The sequence below is a fragment of the Aphis gossypii genome, chromosome 3 (assembly GCF_020184175.1).
Source record: "Aphis gossypii isolate Hap1 chromosome 3, ASM2018417v2, whole genome shotgun sequence".
Lineage (NCBI taxonomy): Eukaryota > Metazoa > Arthropoda > Insecta > Hemiptera > Aphididae > Aphis > Aphis gossypii.
The window spans coordinates 31,072,050-31,088,387 of record NC_065532.1 but is presented as its reverse complement, the minus strand read 5'-3'; the positions used below and the strand labels follow the sequence as shown (position 1 = coordinate 31,088,387).

General features: G+C 33.8%; 1 protein-coding gene across 1 annotated transcript; it reads right to left on the bottom strand.

Annotated features, from left to right (window-relative positions):
- Nucleotides 1-4,502: 4,502 nt before the first annotated feature.
- On the bottom strand, nt 4,503-12,663 carry LOC114132406 (uncharacterized). Its single transcript, XM_027997860.2, has 2 exons — nt 11,765-12,663; nt 4,503-8,335 (listed from the first exon to the last, which is right to left on the bottom strand). The coding sequence occupies exons 1-2, from the start codon at nt 11,888-11,890 to the stop codon at nt 6,968-6,970; spliced, it is 1,494 nt and encodes a 497-aa protein (XP_027853661.1). The 5' UTR covers nt 11,891-12,663; the 3' UTR covers nt 4,503-6,967.
- Nucleotides 12,664-16,338: the final 3,675 nt, after the last annotated feature.

Sequence of the window (16,338 nt, the reverse complement as noted above, 5' to 3'; positions counted from 1 at the left end):
GCGAAACGTGCGAGTTGAATACTTCCGAGTGCAAATGCATACTACCTATATCGGAAAATCAGAGATTTATTGGTCGTCCTGCACTCGCGTTACACGCGTTTACATCAGGAAACCAAATTCAACACAGATGCATGTTTTAAGTGCAACGAAGTGTACGGGGAAAGTTAATATAACATTATATTTATACTCTTTAAAGTAAAAAATATACAAGTAGGTAATGTAAAATAATATATTATACATTTAGGTTCCTATATGTATATTATAAATTATAATGTAAGCGCACCGAGATAAGTCAATTAATGTCGCGCTCGTGTAGGATGATTTTTACACACATAGTTATAAATAATAATATCATATACATATATACGTTTTATAGTTTTTTGATGCGCATGATAAAACGTACAATATAATATATAATATTATACAATCGGATGAATATTTTTTTAATCGTTTACACATGGCACGGTCGACGTACATTATACATTTAAATTATGTATTTATTAATACGCCATCCGTGTATACGTACACGAGTGGCGCACCTATACGCTTTTGCATAGTGAAATAATATATATATTTTATACGTATACAACTACTTAATTGTTATGATCCGCTAGTTGAATTGACGCCGTCCCGACGCAGTGCAATCGACCCTTCAACTCCGCAAAAACAAAAAATTCGCTTCGGTTTTCATTTCTATATTTTTCCGCGAACACTTATGTGTACATTTATATAGATTGGTGGATACTCGACTATAAAATACAAGTAACGCGCGAGAAAAGCCAACAACTTTGTTATTTTTTATGTATATATACCTACGTATATGTGTGTACTGGTGTGTGTGTCGGGAGGGCTACTTTTGTCATTTTTAATGCACTGCACGAGGTTTTAACCTTCAAAAGTTCAGACCACGTGACACCAAAACAAATTACGTACAAGTAACTTTTATTTTGCACGTACAGCGAAAACAAGTCAACGAGTTCGTTTCACAATAATAATATGCTCAATGATGCGTGGTCAAAATAAATATTAGTGCCATTTGATTATCAGAACGAAATAATATTAATACCATATTTTAAAATATGTCCTGAAGTGATGCCAAACCACTCTACCACGTACCATCAAATCAGTTCTGTTTCGCTTACACACAATAAATAAATATTGAAAATCCAAATCTAGACGTATAGGAAAACATACTGTGTACACTGTACAGTTTTCCACGACGAAGCATTTTTATTCGAAAATCGATTTTGAATTTCGATCTACAGCGAAAACGCAGAACTAAAAATCATTGTGTTTGGTATGGGCAGGATGCAATTGAATAATGCATTTATTTCTTACCAAATCAATCTTTGTAGATAGACGCAGTAGAATTTTTAGAATTCTTATTTTTTTCTTCATACAATTTTCTGAAATGTTAGGTATTAGTTATTTTTTTTGGGGGGGAAGTAGGGATCATCTGTTTCTTAAATACATTTCACTTAATATATAGTTGTAAGAACAACAGTTACATAATATTATATGTATTTAAACATGGGCGCCAGATTATATTAACGCTCGTTTATATATTATATTATTTATACAGCAGCTTTTAACACTAACAGTAGTACAAATTGATGACACATAAATATTTTTTGGCTGGATACAATTATTTTACTTAGCGTTACAGTTGTCATGGCAACCAAACAAATCCTCGTTGATAAAGTTTTTTTATAATTTCTAAAAACTAAAACATGTTATATAAATGATTAATTTTTTTTTGCGAGCAGCAGAGAAATAACGCGGAACTGCAGTATACATTTTCAAAGAATACCTATTAACTTTTCACGAAATTTTCTTTTAGATGTTATACTTATCATATGATTTGATTGAGCTATAGGTCACTGTAGTTGTAGTCAGTAATGCATATTATGTAGAATTTGAATTATTTATTTATTTATTTACAGAGTACAAAATTAATCGAATAACGATAATAGATCAATAGGTTATGGATTTATGGTACATTGGGTTCACCATCATGTCACTTCACTCTACTCATATATAAACTTTAAATTAACTTATACCTAACTCTAAATATTTAAGGAAAGTGTTTATATGGAAATACTCAAATACATTTTATATTAATTATTAGAATGAGCTATTTGAAATCGTATTGACATAACTATGCGCTATTTAATCATTCCTTCTTATCAAAATAATACCTATTTTATTTTTACAAATACACATACTATTATATTTATTAATGATATGGTGTACTAAATATACTTAAATATCAAAACAACTTTTAAGCAATTCAAGCGTATGCATTATGTTATATTAAATATTAAAGTAGACTTTATCTGCAGTCCGCAATAACATTACAATATGTTATTTATTATAGTCAACAGTTAATAGTTATCAATGTAATAGTTTGAATGTATTTCTACTTACATTGTAAATGTTATGTTGAGTGCATATTCTAATTTTATCTCATATTATATTATTCAATAATTATTTTGTTTTGATGACTTTTTGTTCTTTGGGGCATATAAATTGGTTTCTTATTGTTCAACTATACTTCAACATAAAACACTCTATTTTAATTCATTAAAGGTAAAAAAAAAAAATTTAAACAAAAATGTCAATAATCTTTGAACATGAATGAGTTACTTTAAAAAATTTACCTCTGATATTCAGATTTCAGACACTTGAAATACACCCACAAACGTAGGTCTCATTCTCATAGATTCTTAGCCATTTTTCTAGCACCCCTTCTAGGTAGCAGGGAGCAGTATATTTATCGACTATTATATAATATGTTTTAATTTTAAATATACAGCGGTCGATTAATACAGTTTTCAAGTTTTGATGTGCGCGTGCGGTGATTAAGACTGGAAAACGATCGAAATCTCGTACGAGGCGCGGACTCGAAAATGGGCCAAAATAACAAATCGTAAAATGTTGTCAGGTGGTTTGCGATGTAAGTATAATATCATTACAACAATAAATTCAATCTGCAGATTTTCTCCGTGCAAAAAACTCGTCGCGTTTACATCACAATATTCCGGTTTATTAAAAATAACGATTAAAAACAATCTCGTCGTCGTCGCCGCCGCCGCCCTCCGTACACGCGCGTGCGTAATAATTTCCCTGAGTGCGCATTACTATATTATATATACAATATATTATTTTTTATTACATGCACGCGAATTTGTTGTTTTTTTTTTTTTTTATTATTATTATTATTATTATTATAATTCCTTTTTGGCACGGTCGAGTGAATTACATTTACGCGGAATGCGACGTTGTGTCTCCGCGTAAACCCATACTCGCGACGACGGCACAGAGACAACACTGCATCGCGCCATTATACAATAATAATAATATTACGTATAAAGGTAATAATATATTATTAGTATTGGGCAAAACTAACGACGTAATTAAAACGGAAAACGAAAATAAAAAAATAATAATAAATTCGAAATCGACACACGCGGCAACGGTTGTCTCGACAATTAATAACAAACACGCCGCAGTCACGCGTAATGCTGCACGCGCCGCTCAATAATAGTTTTAGATTAACATATTATTTATATATGTATATGTATATATATATATAAATAGTTTAATATAAATAAATAATACGTAGCGCGTACGTACAAGTTATTTTACAACTTTGTACGCTTACCAAAAAAACATTGTACGCAACAACAATATTGTACACGTTATATTATTATTGTCGATTTGGCACTTTCGAATGTAGGTACGCCGCAACTACGCCGTTTAAATTAATAACGCGCAAGTCCCACCTCCGACGATAATAATATGACGGTTAAGTGATTATTATTATTGTGAATGCAATATTTTTATTATTTCGATCGACGACATCGATATATTGAGCGTATTATCATAAAGGCCTAAAAATATAATACTGCATGGTGATAACATTAAGCTATAGGCAGTAGGTACTTAACCGGCAGGAAAACGAAATAAATTTGTGACACACTGCTACAATGTTTATTTGAGATTTGATTTTGACAGACATTATCACGGAAAATCGTTATCACACAGCCACCCGATCGCATATATATATAATATAGTGTTGGTAAATCGATCGGGTCGGGTGCGACTTAACACTATATGAGACGACACCACCGCCCGATGTGATTTTTTGTTCAACACCGCATTATTTATTATTATTGCTATCGTAAAACAATAATAAAAACATGTTTACACGTATGACTCAACGTTTTAAATGGCTGTCGCCGCCACACTTTGCGAAGTGTTTGTCGTACTTTTTTTTCGACGGGTGGCATAACATTTCGTACTCTTTTCGGTAAAACTGTACAAAATTGTTTGATTTTGCAGTGATTCGTTGCCCTCCACGCCAACGGATCAACCCGCGAAGCGCAAAACACCCTACCACTCTGACGACCACGCTTGCATTTCTTCCGAAATTGTAAAAATGATTTACAAATGAGAATACTTGATGGGAAAATCGGGTAGAAAAAGAAAAACACAATTAATTAACAATTATATAAATATAATTTTAAGATATAAAAAAAGATTATACTTTTATAATGTATTTTTTGTACAAGCGCGCGCGTTCCGTTTTTTATTTATATAAAATAACGCGATGCACAAATAATAATAATAATAATTAAAAAAAAAATAGTGTTAAAACTTCTTAACATCATTATACCGATTTACTTGCGAACAATATATAGGTACAGTACCGTAGTCTACCTGTAATAATGTACAATGAGTAAATCTATATACAACACATTCACATCGTACACATCATTATGTACATAATATTATGTATTTTAATAATAATAAACCAACTAATATATAAGTATATAAAATAGAAATAAGAAAGTATGGGAGGGGGAGATTTAATCATATTACACTTATAACGCTAATACATATATATAGAAAACAATATAATAGTAATAATAATAATAATGATAATAATAAGGTGAATAATAATAATAATATAATGTATAATATTAGACCTTGTATTTTTTTTCGTTTTTATTTATTATTTTTTTTTTTTGTAAATACCTTAATATACATATAGGTACCTGGTACATATAATATGTCGTACATTTTACATTTGTATTAAAAAAAAAATATATATATATATATGAATAAACATGACTATATAGTGTATATCCTTGCACTTCAAAATATTATTTAAGGGCTAATATTAGGAAAAAAATAATTTATTCATTACAAAACAATCTATAAATGCTTTGTCGAACAAGTATTCATCGTGTTTTATTAATAACGTTCAGAAAAAGTTGTGGAAGTTATATATTTAAATTATATAAAAAAAAAACATTTTTTTTTTTTTTTTGTTTGTATGAGATCATATAAATTTTAGGGATTTTAATTAGTACAAAATGACTCGTGGGATTCAAATGGTAAAAATGATACAAACACCACCGTATCGCTCGCCCTCGTTTCTCTTCATTTATGTACATGGTATTTATTTTACACAATGTATTATTATTATTACAGGTAAAAATCGAATTATCGTTCATGGTTTTTTTTTTTTTTTTTACTTTTGAATTTGAATAAAAAATACAGGTAAATCAAAATATGCTTATTATGTGTAAGTATCTAGCCAAAGCATAAAAAAAAATATGATGTTGAAAACATTCCTCTTTCTAATTCGGACACAAGATTTTCATAATATAATATAATATACACACATAAATATAATATTGTAATTTTTTTTTGCTTTTTAATTTTCATAATCATCATACAAATGGAAGCACCCTATACTTAACAACACTTAAGCAACAGTATAATTATTTTTTATAATACAACGTGATAATGATTAAAATTTATGTTATATATGAATATATAAAAAACACCTAAACAAAATGTTCACACTTGGAGTAAAAAAAAAAATATAACATTTAAAGACTATGAAGCAAATATTATTATTATTATCATTATTGTCTACTGAGGCTCTAGTATACTAGCATATAATATAATATTTTTACAATATTACGTTAATCGTGTTCAAAAGATTTTTAAAAAGCGATTCAGAAGTAAACCAAATTACATAATATATAATATAATATAATATATATAATGTCGTTATTAAATTTTTACGAATACACGACAAACTTAAAAAAATAAACGTCGAGACATCACAAATTTTGATGAATTTTAAGAGCGAAAAAAATATAAAAAGTCACGTCGTTTTTATATTAAATATATATATATATGTACTGTATATAAATTTACAATGAAATATTCGACACGTATCGCACGACAATATAAAAAAAGTCTAATATATTTACACGATAAGAGTGAAATTAATTCCGATTGTCGTCTGCCGCCGTCCAGTACTGTGTATTGTATACATATACCAATGTATAATAACATAATAGTGGCAACTGCAGTAGTCGTAATAATAATACAATTTTATGCATATATACATATATATATATATCTCAGAAGACGTATACAAAAACAAACGGACATAAAAACTTGTGTGTGATTTATTACTCCAAACGCAAGCACGTCGTTTTATATGTGTATTGTTTTTTTTTCCCTTGCGGTATATAGATTTTCATACATATCTATATAATATATATGTATATACATACATACACGTACACGATACTTACATACTTGCATTCGTACGTATAGGTAGAATAAATATAACATAATACGAAAAAAAAAAAAAGGAAAACGTAATAAAATGAATAAATTAACTTCAAAAAAAAAATAATATATATATATATATATGTATATATAAATAACCAATCACAGTAGAGGACCTCACGTTTCTGCAGAATTTACTTTCAAATCTCTGTGTGTGTGTATGTGTTTTTTTACGGGGTAGTAGTGGCGGCGGTCAGATACGGCGAACGACGACGATGCCGGCGGCGGGTTTGGCGGTGGGGAGGAGTGATTTTGGGGGCTAGCGGCGGCGGCGGCGCTAAGGGCGCGTTCTTTCTCCTCCGAGCGCCTAGCAGTCGTTGATGATGCGCCGCACGTCTTCCCAGTCGGCGGTCACGCCCATGTCTGAGAGAATGTCGGTCATGTCGGACGTGCACGTGAACTCGAGGTGCGAGCCCTGCCGGACGGAACCGTTGTCCATGTCGGACGACAGGCAGTCGATGTCCATCTTGAAGTCGGACGGCATCTGGATCAGGTCGTCCAGGCACTCGAGGTCGGCGAGCGACGGGTTCTCGCCGACGCGGCCCAGCGCTGCCGTCTCCGACTCGCAGTCCATCGGTTCCTGTTTGACGGAGAAATACGACGACTGTGCGACGGCGGACGGCGACGGGTGCGCGGGTTCGGCCTTGACCAGCAGGTGATCGTCCTTCATCAGGTTGCGGGCGAGCAGATCGGCCGCCGACTGATTGCTCAGGTGGTTGTTTAGGTTGTGGTGTTGGTGGAGCTGTTGGTCGATTTGTCGGGCGGACATGAGCGACGCGGCCGATCCGGGACTGAGCAACATGGCGTTGGCGGTGCTGTTGTCGCCGTCCTCGTTGTCGTCGTCGTCCACGTCGGCCAGCACCGTGATCGTGGCCGACGTGTTGAGCGTGTTGAGCAACTTTATTTTGAGCGGCTTGACGACTTCGAAGCACGACAGCGGCGAATCGTCGTAGAACGTGGCGCTCTCCGGCGAGTTTGGCGAGTCGCACGTCGGGCTGGTCGGCACCTTGGCGTGCACCGAGGCGGGTACGCGTACCTCGGTCGTGTCCTTGGCCGTGTCGATTGTGAAATGATATTTTAATCGGTCCGTGTTCACCGGGCTCATCCTGTTTACCTGTATGATGCCGTTTCGCCGGACGAAAGACTTCGAGGACGCAGACGACGAAGACGAAGACGACGAAGTCGTGTTGTCCTGAAGTAGAGACGACGACGACGAGACTGCGGACGTTCTGTTTTCTACCACGTGTACGGTACCGGAACTGAGAGCGGACGCGACGCGGCTGGCCACGGTCACGGTGTTGCCGAACTTTTTGCACATGTTCTTCCGGAATTTCGACTGAGCCGCAGCGGTTGTGGTGGTCTTGGCGATCGTCACCGGGGAGGACGTGGCGGTCGTGTTACCACTAGCACCGCCGTTCTTTGGCGTCCTCTTGCGCGGTCTGTATTTGTAGTCCGGGTACTCTTTAAGGTGCATCAGTCTCAGCGTCTCTGCCTCTTCGATGAACGGTTTTCGCTGTTCATCGGTTAACGTTTTCCAAAGCATACCGAGCTTTTTCGATATTTCCGCGTTGTGCATATCCGGTTGATCTTGGCATATCTTGCGCCTTTCGATCTGTGACCACACCATGAACGCGTTCATTGGCCGCTTGATGTGATTTGGATTATTCTTTTTAGTCTGTAACAAGAGAGAAAGAAAAAAAAATGCACAAGATTAGTAAAAATTGGTCACATTTTTCCCTGTAACAGTGATACGTAAAATATCATTAATTCACTGTTGCCGTCTTCGGAAGACGACGGGACAACGTTGTTTATAACAAAATATTATTATTCATTGATATTATATTATATTCTTACGAACGCGCACGTCAAACGGCAATAATATCGATAGTATTCGTTGGCAAAACGCGTGTAAATAAATAAATAATAAATAAATGTAGTTAGACTTTGCTGCTAAAAAAATATTATTGAGCGGCGGTAAGTAGGTAAAACAATTTAGTGGCAGACATTATTTCAGGTTACATTATAATATACAAGGGCCAAGGAGAAATTGCTATCAGCAATTTTACGAATTACAATGATTTTTCTGACTATTATCGCTAGGTGTTAACATACAGGCGATTTCTCCGACCAACACACCGCGGCGGACTGTTCGTGGAACTATTAATTATTGATCTCCGTCCGCATTACGAAAAGAACGAATTCTTATAAAATTAAAAATCTGTCCGAAAAAACCTTTGAGTGCAAACAATAATAAGTCATCAGTGACGTAATTGACTACAGGATAGATACGTTTTAAATGCTATGGAGTATTAAACTATCGTTAATCGTACAACTCGTTTTATTTTATTGAGACGAAATCGACCCCCAGTCGCAGCTGGCCTCTAAACAAACCACCGGGGCAGAAACACCCCCTCGTCCACCCTTTGGGCCATCGTATATGAGTATAGTATTATAATAACACGACATCACTGTAATAATAATAATATTATTTATCATCATCGTGGTGGTTGAGCGAAAAATAGTAATACAGAGCGGTAACAGCAATAAAAATAATAATAATAATAACAACATTGCCAATATCGTGTGCGCGCGGCGCTCGGTACCCGGCGGCGGCGCGGCGGCAGCGGTTACTTTCACTGTCAAGGCGTCGTGCGAGCGCGATCGGTCGGCCGGTGGGGTGGCGGGCGCGGTGTTGTGTAACAACTCAAGGTCATTAACGAGGCGCGCTCGCTAGTACGCCCGCAACCTCACGGAGCGCTTCCCTTCCCACCGACAACGCGACGACGGTCACGCGGAAAAGGCGAATGACTCATTGCGCGCGCACACACACACACACACACGTACATAACTACACAACAACCTTCGGACGGGGCAACCACCTGTCTATCGGTGCGCCCGCGACCCCCTCGTTCTTCTCGTCATCAAAGTTCGCCGCCACCACACTCGATTTTTGATCTCGACCAGAGAGGAAAATAAAAAATTCCACGCAACCGTCTCGTTGCACGATTTCCGCGGCCCGAAGAGTGTAAAAACGCGGAGGACATTAATAATATATTTTCAACTATTGGGAAACGTAATTTTTTTTGATCCGAAAAAAATTGGTCACTGGGCGATTCGGCGTTCGAATTTGTAAAAGTACGCGTTTCGTAATCGCGTTCGGAGGGAACGGCCGAACAACCGACCGGAAACTTCGTCTACGAGCATCTTCTTCCGGCAAACATAATAATATATCGGAGTAGCGAAAAAATACGTATTTTGTACGTGATCCGACCGCGATACGCGCACACACCTTACAATTTATCTTACCGGCGTACGTGATGCACGTTACTCGATAATAAGTACTAAAATGATAATAATTAAAAATGAAAAATAATATAACGAATTTTATTCTAAACCTTGGGTGGTGTTTTGTCAATTTCGTGACAAACATAATATTACCGGAAAAATGAACAGATTTTAATTTTAGTATTTAAGTAATACATAGGAATATTTTTCTAAACGAAAAAAATTATTTAAGTAAAAAAAAAAGGAATATTTTTCTAAGGGAAAAAATTTATTTTAATCTATATTATAAGACGAAATTAAGAATTATATGACCGAAGTCAATTCAAAAATGGCACTCGATAATATTAGTGAAGATAAAAAAAAACCGAATAAAATTGGACGATATACAAAAAATGTAATAATAGTAAATGGTTATTAATTGAGCCTTTAAATTTTTTAACTATAAATAATTAAATATAAATATTATAAAACCGTGATGTTTTTTTATTCCTGACCATATCATTTAAAAAATGATAGTTGAAAAGAATCAATTTTATCTTATCTTTTTATTTTGTTTTAATATAACTGCCGGGCAAAAGAGTTTTGCCATATACGGCATAGAACCAAGGTCTTTTGATTAAATATTTAAACACTCACGGACAAAACTATATACCGTGTTCACAAATTCGTTTCCGGGTAAATGTTTATACTAGCTACATTAAGAAAAAATAGTAGGTATAGGAATATAATTAAATAAATTGGATACCTACAGCAGATGAGATTTTATTTAAATAATTAATATTAAGTGTATGATACGTACATATAATATTTTTTCAGCATACATATTAAAAATTTTACTAATTTATTTTTTTCTTCTATTAGATAGTAAGAATTAAATTAGCAATTTTTGGCAATGTTCAAGTTTGATATTTTAAGAACTTTTCCTCTATAAACACCTCGATAAATACGAATACTTTCGAAAAATAAGTAATTAATATTATACCTTTTTTGCGATTTTTATTTTAACGAACACATTAATATTAGATTATATAATATTAAATGTCAGTGCTCATTTTAATACATTAAAAAAAAAAATCCTTTTTGAAAGATAATAGTAATTTAATTTTACTAGATACAAGAGTTGCACACCAGTTTAAAAATAATTGAGTGCATTTTTTCTTAAGGGTATTTTCTAAAAACATTGATATCGAACATGAGTAAAATCTGCAATATTTTTGTTATCTAGAAGGAACAAAATTCAATCTGTCAAATAATTTCGGTTACACCCCGACGAGTAAAAATAAACAACACGCTAATTTCCAAAGTAACTAGCCGAAATACAATTTTATACTACGGCGATGCCGGGCAGAGTGGCGTGCAGATAAGATAACAGTCGCGTAAACGTTCGTCCAAACGTTTCTCGTAATCTCGTATACACCAGAGAAAATTGGGTCATATTATTGCGATTTTAATACATTTGATTTTATACTTAGCGAGGCTCAAAAAATAAATAAAACATTTGGTATTTATTTTTTTTTTGTATTATCAAGTTACTACTTGAGAGTATCTAAAATATTTTCGTATTATTATTATTATTATTACTGTCGTTATTTTTACCGCACGAAAAAAATCAAATATTTTGGGTATCTACGATTTTTAGTCAAATACGAGGATATCATTCGGAAAATTTTTAATGTTAATTTTTTGTTAAGTTTTACCTACTACACTCAAGTCAATTTTTTTCAAGGCAAAAAAAATAAAAATAATTTAAATTAAAAAAAAAAATAATAATCATCAGAGGGTGTACAATATTATTTATTTACGAGGAGACGACACGCACCTGTGTTGCATCGGAGTACGGCGTCGGCGAATTATCATCAACCAGTTGCGAGCCGAACATCGGCGGGGCCAACTTGTTATCCGACGAGGAGTCGATGATGCGGATCGTCTCTTGTTTAGGTACCATGTTGCGACTAATGTGTTGTTACTATTTTATTGAACGTGTATCGCGCGTTGCGACGATCCAGAGGGTACACGTCGCACGTAATCGAAAAAAAATAACGAGAACGCACAACGAAAAAAAAACGTATAAAACAAAATAAATTCAAAGTCTACACGCGTTCGAAGAGCGAGTGGTGGAGTAAAAAAAAAAATAATTTTTTTCCACAAAGCGTCGTCGCGTAAATGAAAACTGAATTAGAAAAAAAAAAAAGAGTTAACTCGACGAAAAAAATTAAATTATCAAAAATTATATCGATCGTACTATATTATCGTAACAGACGACGACTTGCGGCGGTGCGCGCGATCTCTGCACTCGGTTGTCTCGCGAGCGGTGAGAGCTAACACTGACGCACGACCACAACGGTTAGTGGCGGTTTACACTCCAACAACGGTAGAGTACCGTCGGCAAAGGCGGACGATCGCACACTGACGGGACTGACACTGCGCCGGGGCGACGTCGACGACGAGTGGCGACTGACGGCGGCCGGTCGTCTTCACACGCCGAACGTCGTTCGGGAGAGGGGGGGAGGCGCGTTCACCACAACTACGCTTGTGCTGCTGCCTCCGGTCGGCGGCCGCGGCGCACGATGTCGACCATGTCGCGTACTATATATGTATACACCGAAAACGATTGCGTGTGCGTGTGCGTGTGTGTGCGTGACCGTACGTGTGCGTATACCAGAGAGCTTGCTGCGCGCGCGGACCGGATTGAACGAGCGAGCGTGGTATACTGACGCCGGTCGCGACGGTCGACGGCCACTATAATGCCGCCGCCGCCGATCCCCTCCCGCCGCCGCCGCCGCCGCTGCGAAGACGTGTTCTCTCGCCACTAGCGCCCGCCGCCGACGACGATTTTATTATTAGGGCAACGCCACACGGCGGAATCGGCTGGCACTACGCGCCGCCGTCGACCGACGATCGCGGTGCCCGTTCGCGTCGTCGTCGTATATGTATTATGAAGTTTACTTATAAATTATAATATTGTCGACGAATTTTTTTGTCGTTTTTTCACAAACCCTTTTTTTTCTTCAATACTTTAACCGCCTCCACGACGTATGTGTAATAATTTACGCGTTTTTACCTCCAACACTGCAGTATTCACTATCGTAGCGCAGTCTATTATGTATATATTATGAGATGACGAAATATATATAATATTTTAGTCCACGATTTTCTGTTAAATTCAAACGGACAAACGGAAAAGAAACGGACGTCCCGTCGGTGGAATTTCGTAAAATTTGAATTCATACAAAAGGAAAATACATAGAACGCGGCTTCAAACGTGAAGTAACGGTGGTGCATTGACCACCACCCTCTAAGTTCTAAACCTTTATACATACCGATTACGTGTACGGTTAACCGTCGTGCAGCGGTGGTTTACTTTGTTCATCGCCGGTTTCATTACCGACGTCAATAACACTCGACTATTAAATCTGGACATCATATCTATATTGCTGCCAGTCGAGTGCTGTCGACGGCAATGTTATATTCGACGAGTCTTGTCGTCCTGAAAATTGATCGCGGCGATTTAATCACACTTGCAGTGCACCCGCTGACGTGCAGTAACATTAACGAACAAACCGTCCGACTGACGTTTAATATCCTGCCCGACACGATTTGTTGACCTAATAATATTCTTTTTCAATCGATATACGCGGTATAATAGACGTGTTGTTTTCGACAAACTGGTACCATTAATTATCGTATGCGATTTATTAGGTTTATCGTATGCGTCGTATGTAGTTTCGCTTTTATATAAACAATCGTTTCCCGTAGATATATTGTTGTGACACGGCCACTACACGGTTAGGTTGTAACGTTCTATACGTATATTATTTTATACACTACCTATGAGAGTGTATATACATATATATTAAATAATAATAATAATTACAACAATAATTAAAATAACCATTAATACTATTATAGGATTAATTAACAACACCCAATAAACGACTCGATTCAAATTCATCCGAGTGGTTCGCGGTTATACACGGAGTGGCCGTTCAGTTTCTCTGGAATGTACGAGAAATGCCTATACAAAGCGCCTGGTTACATTATGTCCGTTGCGTTACATTGCAATATTTGTCTTGTTATAATTAAAATTATTATTTCTACTACTCTTATTATACATTTATACATTTTAAATTTGACGGTACAACCTGGTTAAAATCGTTTAGAATAAACACTTAATTATTTTAATTTTTTTAATGTCGATCTAATCACTGGAATTGTATTTTTTTTCAATTTCGTACGTACTAGTGCAGTTTATGAACATTAAAATATTACTAATAATCGATTAGACGTCAAGATTATGATTTTATTTCGTTTGTTAGTAAGTTATTGTGATAACTGTGCAAAAACTTATTTTTTATATTTTCAAAGAATTTACTTTCTTAACAATAGAAATAATGCTTATCTCTTTATATTAAAATATTATATGTACCAAGTATTACATCAGTAAACACTTAATAACGATTCGCACAAATATAAATTATTGGTCAAGATCCTGTTTGTTTAACCGATTAAAATTAAAGTTAAATTGATTTTTTATTGCATAATCATAATTATTTGAGCTAGATTTATAATAAAAAAAATTATAATTATGATCGATTAACTAATAATCTATATAATTATTAATTTTTATAAATTCTGTGATTTCTATAAATGAATAAACTAGAAAAAAAGAAGAATTTTATGAATATTATTATAATTTTAACTATATAAATATACAACTCAAATTATTTTTATTTAATAGTATCTGATTTTACATAGTAGGTTAATCGAGAAAAATTAATTAAGTAATAATTATGTAATACAATTATGTCATTGAATTTGCTTTGTATACTACGAATTTACTAATTATTTTGTCATATAAGTTTTTATCAAATTGCACTAGTTAAACATTTTTTTCAATGTTTTAAAATGAAGTTTTTCAAATAAAAAATGCTTACTTTGTATAAAAATGTACAATTATAGTATTGTAGTAAATACTTACAATAATTTTATATGATAATCCACAAACATATTTGTTGCATCTGTGGTGTTCAAATGTTAGAATTAAATCCTAAAATATTTATTTGTTGAATGTGCAAAAATGCATAATATATTTTTTTCAAATATTAAATGCAATATAATATTACATTGTATTATAAATATTCATTCAAATTTAATTTATATTCCTATCTTCAAGTTTGATGTTGAAATTTATTAATCTTTCAATATAATATACACTTTACACGTAATACATTTTTTCTATTCCAGATTATTAAAGTAAATTAAAATAGAATTCATTTTATACACATCGGAACCACATAAAAAGCTTAATATTCATAATAATAATATACACTCAAGTTAAAAAAAAAAAAATGAATATACAATTCACTTTACAAGCATTATGTAGGCCAGTGGTCAGATTATGTACTTCATATTAAATTTTACAGCAGTATTCATATTCGAATGGACTTTGAAGTTTTTAATGCTGTGGTAAAAGATGGTTTTTTGAAAAATAAAAACTCGACTAAATTTCATGGGTTGAATGTTATTCTAATAATAAATATCTAAATTTTTAAACTTTGCGTATATTTGTAATGTTGTTATAATTTTATTTATATAATTTATTTATTAGCAGCTATTCGTAATTATAAGAAAAATTATATTAATATTATAACAAACATCTTTATTAAATAATAATTTTATTTATGTATTTTAATCAGTATCGTGGAATGATAAAGTATATTTATTTTATTAGTGTTTATTTGAATTGATATGTTTGAATAGCTTAAACAAAAATCAAATATTGTTTAAAAAGATTTAAAATAACAAAATTGAAAATTAAAGTGCTGTTTTATAAGTCCATTAGATTGTAATAAATACAAACGCACTGACTGCCGCTTTATGTACTTATACTTTTGGATGGAAATAAAATTATAACAGTATAGTCGATTGATAATACCTAATAACCGAGAGTTATATGGATAGAGGGGAAAACGTATGTATCAAATTCAATTGTATATTTAACATGATATATACCAGGGCTATATATTGTATATCCACCAGGGTGATAAACTGATAACCATAATAGTATAATACACATTATTGATTCTATACTTTTAGTACAGGTCGTGTACTTGTATAGTTATTATGCTCCAACAACCAACCAATATTTTCATGTATATTATTACAATATTTTATATTAATTAATAAAAATATCTATTTCGAAAACTTCAAACAATACATCCAATTAAATCCAATAGTAGTAGCGTGAGTAGAAATACACAGTAAATTGTAAACCAAACACTGCATATTTGAAATTTAATATGAGCTCCTGAATTTATAATATAAAAAAGCTATAGTTTTAAAACTAAAATATTTCTCCAAATAAAAAATATTTAACTCTTGTTACGATTTAAT